This window comes from Lolium rigidum, chromosome 4, assembly GCF_022539505.1.
Source record: "Lolium rigidum isolate FL_2022 chromosome 4, APGP_CSIRO_Lrig_0.1, whole genome shotgun sequence".
Taxonomy (NCBI): Eukaryota; Viridiplantae; Streptophyta; class Magnoliopsida; order Poales; family Poaceae; genus Lolium; species Lolium rigidum.
The window spans coordinates 11397998-11406263 of record NC_061511.1 but is presented as its reverse complement, the minus strand read 5'-3'; the positions used below and the strand labels follow the sequence as shown (position 1 = coordinate 11406263).

Here is an 8266-nt window from a genome sequence, read left to right as displayed (position 1 = left end):
CTCTTGGCGGGTGATGATGTTTGGTGGTGGTCTACTAGCCGCGGCGGTTGCGGTTCACATGACGGCTAGATCTAAGCCAGGCAGGCTTGGATCTAGCAGTGTCCTTGCGGGCTTGCGTTAGGTTCGTGGTTGTTGCTCTGGAGGCCATGAATATTCCTCGGCAACATGGAAATCGGGGCGACATCCCTAGATGGTGAGGTTGTGCGGTTGGCTTAGCGGCAAGAAACTTGCAGCGGTGGTGGCTCTCGCCTAGGCTATGTGGGCAACGAGAGGGAGGATAGTGGGAGATCATGGTGTTGTTGCAGCTTCGGTGGTGGTGACTCCTTCGTCTTGATCTAGAGGGCCTTGAGTTGGCTGCAACGATCTTCCCCTTGGATTGGTTCAGTCACCCTAGTACCTTGAATTGGGTGTCACAAGTGAGGTCCGAGTGAAATCTCGGTGCTACAAAGCCAACGATGGTGACACTTGTGGGTGTTGTATTCCTCTTGGGGGCGTCGTTGTGGGTTCCCTCTCCGTGTTAGAGCTCTAGGTGCAAAACATAGTCCATTTCTTTGAACTCGGCGGTCATGGAGCTTAGGTACCTGCTGGTTGCAGCATGCTAGCATCTGTGAGCATGCTTTCATTCTGGAACGAAGCTTCTTCGTGGGCATGGGTTGGCCTCGTTGGTCTCCTAACTCGTATGTCACCGTTGTCATCGTTCTATCCTCACCGTTGGCTGGCAGGATCGACACTCCGTGGCTTGGAGCAAGAGGGTAGGCGTCCCTCTCCAGTGATAGCTTTTTGTGTTTGTAGCGGTGTGCGGCGGTTTCACCACGAGGTACGATTTCCTTCTTGGTAGTATCAGTTGCCTAGTGTTAGATGTGGCTTCTCCGGATTTTCTTGCTTGATTTTGAGTTGGTGACTTTTTTGCTACCCTCTGAGATGTTGTTTTCATTTCATCATTTGTATTTCATTTATAAAGCAGAGTGAAAGGCTATATCCGAGTAGAACAGCATGTGTAGTGCGCATGTATGCTCACCACCACGAGATAAAATAATACTACTAGTATTTTGATATTATAGTCAACATAACAAAAAGATCTTCAGCCGGTTCCAGCCAGAAGTGCCAGACCCAGAACCAAATTTCTTCAACCAGGAGAATTTAAGGGCCTACAAATTAGAGAAAGGGAACGGAAGAGAGAGTGATATGTCATTGAAGTTAACTAAGCCTAATAATTAAGCTCATGACCCCTAGGTAAGTATAGGCAATACGTTAACTAAGTCAAAAGATCGCCAGGGGTCAGCATGATAACAGTGAATCTCCGTCGCTCTCTCTCTCTTCAAGACGTCCATATATACGAGAGCCACTCTCCCCTCCACAGCTCCACTTGGAAGACCCCCTACATACAACTCCCAGCTAGCTTGATCGTAGTGCTCATCCAGCTCTATCCTCTCTCTCTCTCCCTCTCCCCACATTTCGACGCACGTGAAGCTGCTTCCACCTAGCTAACGCGATGGTAGTGCCTTCCACGACGACGCCGGCGAGGCAAGACACGGTGGCCCTGCTGCTGCCACCGCCGTCCCCCGGCGGCGGCGCCATACCGACGGTGGACATGTCCGCTCCCCGTGGCCGCGTTGCGTTGTCCCAGCAGGTGGCGCGGGCGTGCGCGGAGCAGGGCTTCTTCCGTGCTGTCAACCACGGCGTGCCACCGGCGGGCCCCGCGGCACGGCTGGACGCCGCCACCTCGGCGTTCTTCGCGCTCGCCGCCCACGAGAAGCAGCGCGCCGGCCCGCCCAACCCGCTCGGCTATGGGTGCCGCAGCATCGGCTTCAAGGGCGACGTCGGCGAGCTGGAGTACCTCCTTCTGAACGCCAACCCCGCCGCCGTCGCGCACAGGGCCACCTCCATCGACACCAACGACCCCTCGCGCTTCAGGTATCCGTACATGTATTTCCTCTCCCCCCCTATACGTGTTAATCGATCGTGCATATGCTTACGTGGCACAAACATACTACATTAATGAAGCATTACTGTCTCTGTCTGTCTATTGTTCTATAATTAAGGTCTTCTTGATTTTATATGCATCCATGCATACATATATCTAGGGCTGCCTTTGGGCCACCTGCCAGCAACTTTACAATGTTCTCAAGGCCTTAGTCCATTAATAAAGCACAAGAGATTGGGGAGTGGTGTTTTGGAACATGGGAGCATATGCTCCCTCTATTTTGAAATGTATCTTACACATATTTTGAATTTCAAAAAAATTGAAACGGAAAATTAGCATGTACATCTTCTCGTGCTACACGCTCACCAAGTTGTTTCATAAAAAATCGACTTGTCATGTGACGTGTGTAAAAAAGACAAAAGTCATAGCTGAAAATAATGCTTTTCACACGATAAGTTTTCTCTTTTTTACGTAGACCACAAAAAATATTAGTTTTTCGTGAAACTTGACGAACGAACATATATTATGAAGATGTACATGTAAAATTTTTTGTTAAAATTTTTCTACATTTCAAAATATGATTTTTTGGTAGAGGGAGCATACGCACCCGGGAGCCGAATTGAATTTCCGAAGAGATTGTCGAGTTAATTAGCGGACAAACATACAAAAATCGCAAGAGTCTCACATGTAGCCTCAAAGTTTGATTTTATAATTACCGCATAAATAAACGATCTTGTCGGTTCAAAAGAGCTTGGGCCGTTATAGAAAGACACTGTCATTTTCAAGTCATGTGCCTCTCCATCAACCATTAATTATACAATGGCTAGAGGGTTTCAAGCTTAATTAAGCTATCAAGAACGACGTCGACAAGCTAATGTATATGTGTTTAAAACTTTAAATATATTTTGATGGCGCTCCTATGCACCAAAGCTACACATAGCAGTGCCCCCTTAACCAACTGACTATGTCGATGTTGGTGTGATGTGGTTTGTATATCATAGTCCTGAACCTGTACCTTCTCGTTGAATATTGGTTAGGTTATAGCTATCACTTAATTTGGTGTGCAAAGAAGAATACCATGTCAAGGTAACTGTCAAACTTGTTCCACACTGACATGTGGGTCCTATAGGTGATATAGGTATCTAGTGGCGGAGCTAAGCTAGCTATCCGGCAAGCTCCGGCTTCTGCCACACCGAAAATCGTATATTGCATAGTATGTATGTGTAATTGTGCATAGGTTAGTACCTGTTCATTCCATTCTACCTCCGCTCCTGTAGCCTACACAGATTTGTACTTGGTAGGAGTATAGGACATGATGTGTGTACGTCCATGCATGTACAGAGGACCTGTAGTAAGTAGGTATAGGACATGATGTGTACATGAATGCACATAGGACTTTCTGCTCAGTACGACGCTATTTTGTGTTTGCAAGTAAAAAAGGAGCCGACACCGGAATCACACATAGTGCACTACTCTTGTTGCAAAACTAGCTTGCCTAGCAACTTGTTCTTTGGATGGTGTATATACCATGACCCGTTGTGATGTAGGCACATGGTAGGCATGTAGCACATGTTACATGCAGAATTGAAGATTCACTGGATGATGGAAAACTTTTACATGTGTACACATATGTTCTTCATTTTGGCTAACATAAATAATACTAGAAATAAAAAAAATCTTGCTGAAAATATAACTGCCAGACTACTAAGAGATATATCATGAACAGTTTTTTTTAAGGTAAAGATTTGACTCATATATAAGAAATGTAGATGTAGCTAACGTCATGTGTAAGTGTAGTTAATTTGTAGTTTGTAGATGATTTATCTATGACAGTTCCCTTGTTTTTCAATTGTATTACGTCATAGAATCAACAGTCGGTATGCTCGTATATTTGTCATCTTCAAATAGGTCCCGCCAATTAAATTGCTGAAATGCATGAGCATATAGTTTTCAAAACAATAATTATCACAATAATGCCATAATTGATGCTGCACTAGGCAGGCCAATGATAAGTTGGTTCCAGCGATTTAAGATCAAACATAGCTAGTTTCTAAAGGAAAAGAAAAGCATGCAAGTGATGTGACACAACAAACTTGATAGCTCCAGCGGGATGGGCTTGAGGGATTTCCCCGTGATATAATTGTCCAACCCAATGAAAACAATAGAAAACGAACAAACATGAGAATTGATCATTTTGAAGTTTTGCTTAGAAATATTAGCTAATTTTATAAAGGGAAAGAAGAATTTGTCTCGATGGGAGGAAATGCCCACAAGGCCAACACTGACAGAACATAACAGGTGAGATCTTCTTAACTATGTTTGTGCATATGCTGAATGAGAAAGGTCACGCATGCAGTGGCCTAGTCAGAGTTTGTTGGGAGCAAATAAGATGAAAGGGACAAGAAAACCCTCTCTTAGGTAGTTAGCTAGAAGGACCCTCTCAGGCCCCTCGCCAACAAACTGTGTATATCTGTGTATGAGCTAATCTGACACATATATGCAGTGGCCTCCAATTAATGGTAATATCCAACCACCAACTGATGCAGCAATAGAATGAGAGTGCTTGAAAATTGAACAGTCCATATCTACCAGATAGCTCAGTAAGCTTAAATAGCAAGGTACGTCAAGTTTTCATATAGACAATGATATGTACCGTGTAAACTATATAAATTTTTTGGAACTCCTCTTAGCTCTATATTATCTCCATTAATCATTAAAATACATCTCCAGGCATTAATACTGAAAACCAACTGATTCAGTACTACAATAAATTTTATGTTCAATGCCTTTGCTACATGTCATGCCAATGCAAAACTCTGCAGTAAGCACATCAGTTGAGAAAATATTGATTGTGCTATCATGCTATTCCAATAAAGTTACCTCACACTACACAAAATAAACCCCCTAATTTAATAGAACAACCTGCAAACTATTGCAGCAATAGATTTTCCATAAAAAAACTCAAGACAAGAAGTGAGAAAGAATAACCTCTTTTTGTCATTGAAACAGAAGGGGAAGGGCCCCTCAGATGGAAGTACAAAAGTCTGAATGAGAATAAAAATGATCCCCAGGCCCCCCCTAAAGGGCATATCCATGCTATCCATATAAAGCCAAGCAAAAGAAAGGAGGCACACATGCAAAGGGTCCTTTTATGGTAACAAAAATGAAATGTTCCAGAGCTTGTGTAGTGGCAGGAAGTGATATATGATCCGAGCACTGATGAGTCTTTCGGTGGAGCAGTGAAAAAAGGCATGGCCAATCCTGTCAAGAATCCATTTGCCCACTGGAAAATTTGTCACCCTCAGATACATCCTGACTCCTGATTCTGAGCCATCCATGCGCTACAAGAAACGAATATAGCATGTGTGTAGATGCAGGCAGGCAGGCAGACAAGGGATGCAGCTTTTGAGTTGCTGCAGGTTCACACATCAATCAGTCAAAATCTTCTCCATCGTTCTCCTTTGTTCTACCACTTGTGATATGGGCACATGCAGCTGATCTTGTGACAACAGCACTTTTTTTGATAAAAATATTAAATCATGGGGTTGATTTGACTCACATGTTAAAATTCCCTCCTCCCACTTTGTTGCAGTTCTGTTGTGAATGAGTATGTGGAAGCAGTGAAGCAGCTTGCCTGTGACATCCTGGACCTGTTAGGAGAGGGGCTAGGGCTCAAGGACCCTGGATTCTTCAGCAAGCTCATCACGGAAACTGACAGTGACTCCCTCCTGAGGATCAACCACTATCCACCATCATGTACCACTCATAAGCTTGACCATGATGACCAATGCAAGCTCAAGAGGATTGCCAGGACCAAGGCTAGCAATGGTGGGAACCCGACGGCGGTGGGCGGGCGGATCGGTTTCGGTGAGCACTCCGACCCCCAGATCCTTAGCTTGCTCCGAGCAAACGACGTCGACGGTCTGCAGGTGCTTCTACCAGACGTCTCTGGCAAGGAGAGGTGGGTTCAGGTGCCAGCTGACCCATCAGCATTTTTCGTCAATGTTGGTGATCTCCTCCAGGTAGTGCATCAGTTAACCTTAAAGAAAAACGAACAGCATTAGATATATTTGCTTAGAGGACAAACTATGCTTATAGGAACTGTTAAACAAATGGGAAAAAGCAATGGATTCTAAAGCAAACAAAGGGTAAAAATGATTTACAAGTTAAGCATGCAACTAACCATTAGTAGTCACACATGATTTAAAAGTTTAAGCAATTTATTTCCAGCATTTCATGAGAACACCTTATTTACTACTGAAAACATGAGTAAAAATGATCTTTATTAGTACATAAAACTTATGATTGGACACCCAGATTGAAAACTATTTCTACTTTTGTCAAAAGACGTGCCAACATGATATTTTTCTTTTTTCCAAACCCATTTTTTTTGTTTCCTCAATTACCTCTTACTATTTGACAAAAAAAAAATCCTGCAACTACAGCTGATTTTGAGAATTTAACAAATCCTTAATGATGTAACAAAATTTATGTGCCTGAGATTTGGTGTCTTATCTTTTTGTATGCCTTCTCCTTTCAGGCTCTGACAAATGGGCGGCTAGTAAGCGTCCGACACAGGGTAATTGCAACTGCCTGCAGGCCAAGGCTGTCTACAATCTACTTTGCAGGCCCAGCACCGCATACACGAATCTCGGCGCTCCCAGAGATGGTCACCGCGGTCTTGCCACGCCGATACCGGTCATTCACCTGGGCCGAGTACAAGACGGCAATGTACTCGCTCCGCCTGAGCCACAGCCGTCTCGACCTCTTCCACATTGTTGACGGCAACAACGATGGAAGCAAAGCAAAATGATAGGAATGGCTGGTTGAGTTGCAGGCACTGTGCACGGTGGGGACTAGTTAGATAACAGAATAGTCCCCAAAATTTTGGCTCTACGACATCAACTCCCAGCATTATGATGGTGTAGTGTATGTGTCCACAACCTGTGTAATAGTGATTAGCTCTGTACGGAAGTTATGGTTGTACGGTGGTAATGTGCTATTGCCTTTTCAGCAAACTATTGTTCCCTCGTAACTTCTATCTCTCGATCTTTCCTCCAACTGTGTCAGACCGGATGTTGATCCACTTTAGTTAAAGCAACCTCCAGAAAAGTGAGAACTAACTCCAGACTCCAATTCACAACTTTCGGAGTTCACACAACCTAAACGGCAATCCAAACTGAGGCAGAAATATTCAGTACATTCCAATCAGTTGTAGACTTGTAGGTCAACACATGATTGGAAAATATACAGCCACATATAAATTTAACTAACAAATGAACAGTGTGATGCAACGTTTAGGGCATACATCAGGTCAGATCACGTACATCCTGAAAAGGGAGATGGTGCTGTTCTACTGCACATCCACTTTTCAATGTCAATTTTTTTTTTTACCATAAAACCGTTGGGGAGCCCCCTACGTGTTCAATGTCAAATTGTGGAAATAAGGTCGATCTGAGTTTGTCTTTTGCTTCTTGTTACACAAGGTACTATAGCACCACATGTTTGGGGAATACTATTCACAGTGGTTATTATGCATAAACAGCCTGTTTCCTTTGCTAGAGATTAGATCTATTTGTTAGTTTGATTGTGAATCCCTGGTTAGATTGTTTCTTTATGTTAGATTACTCTCAAGGCTCAATTAAACACAGCCATATTACCGGGTCTTCTCTTCTTTAAAGCAAACAGTGAATCAGATCAGTCTCAAAAAATCATGCTGTAGGTTTTTCCATTTGACAAGCTATTCTAGACCTAATCCTCCCCAATAGGTGACCACCTTCACCTAGCACTGTCTGACTGATGTTTAATACACCGTTGTCAACTAGGTACATACACATGAACCTTCTACTAAGATTGCAGCACAACATAAGTGTTATGTCATTTATATGTTGTGGCTCACAGATAAATCACAAGTGTAGATACTAAGATTGTGCATTATGGCAAGAAAATCAAGAGGTCGAGTGATTTACCGATTGATGAGAAATTTGGCTGGATGGCATGAGTATATATCTTGGCCATTCCTCTGAGAGGCAGTAAGTACAGGCATCAAGCAGCTCAATGCCGTACTTGCAAGTCAGAATGCTGGCAAACTCTGGGTTTTCTGTAAACATCTTGAAGATAGAAACCAAGCAATAATCCACGTCTGGTATAGCTGTGATTGCTTCCACTTGAATCCTCCAGGCAGGATATCATAATTGTGCTTGCAATTGATCAGTGACCACTGCATTAATGACCCTTCTGTCAAGCCTCCCCATGTTCATGCAGGCCAGTATAAGCTACAGAACAAGTAAGCTGCAGTGCTAGCAACAGTCCATAGAGACGACGCAGAGCAAGAAAGTCAGG

The 8266-nt window shown here is 43.5% G+C and overlaps 1 protein-coding gene across 1 annotated transcript; it reads left to right on the top strand.

Moving 5' to 3' along the window:
* The first annotated feature begins 1390 nt into the window (after positions 1-1390).
* Positions 1391-6942, top strand: LOC124708952 (gibberellin 2-beta-dioxygenase 1-like). Its single transcript, XM_047240593.1, has 3 exons — positions 1391-1914; positions 5517-5946; positions 6465-6942. The coding sequence occupies exons 1-3, from the start codon at positions 1493-1495 to the stop codon at positions 6735-6737; spliced, it is 1125 nt and encodes a 374-aa protein (XP_047096549.1). The 5' UTR covers positions 1391-1492; the 3' UTR covers positions 6738-6942.
* The last annotated feature ends 1324 nt before the right edge of the window (positions 6943-8266 follow it).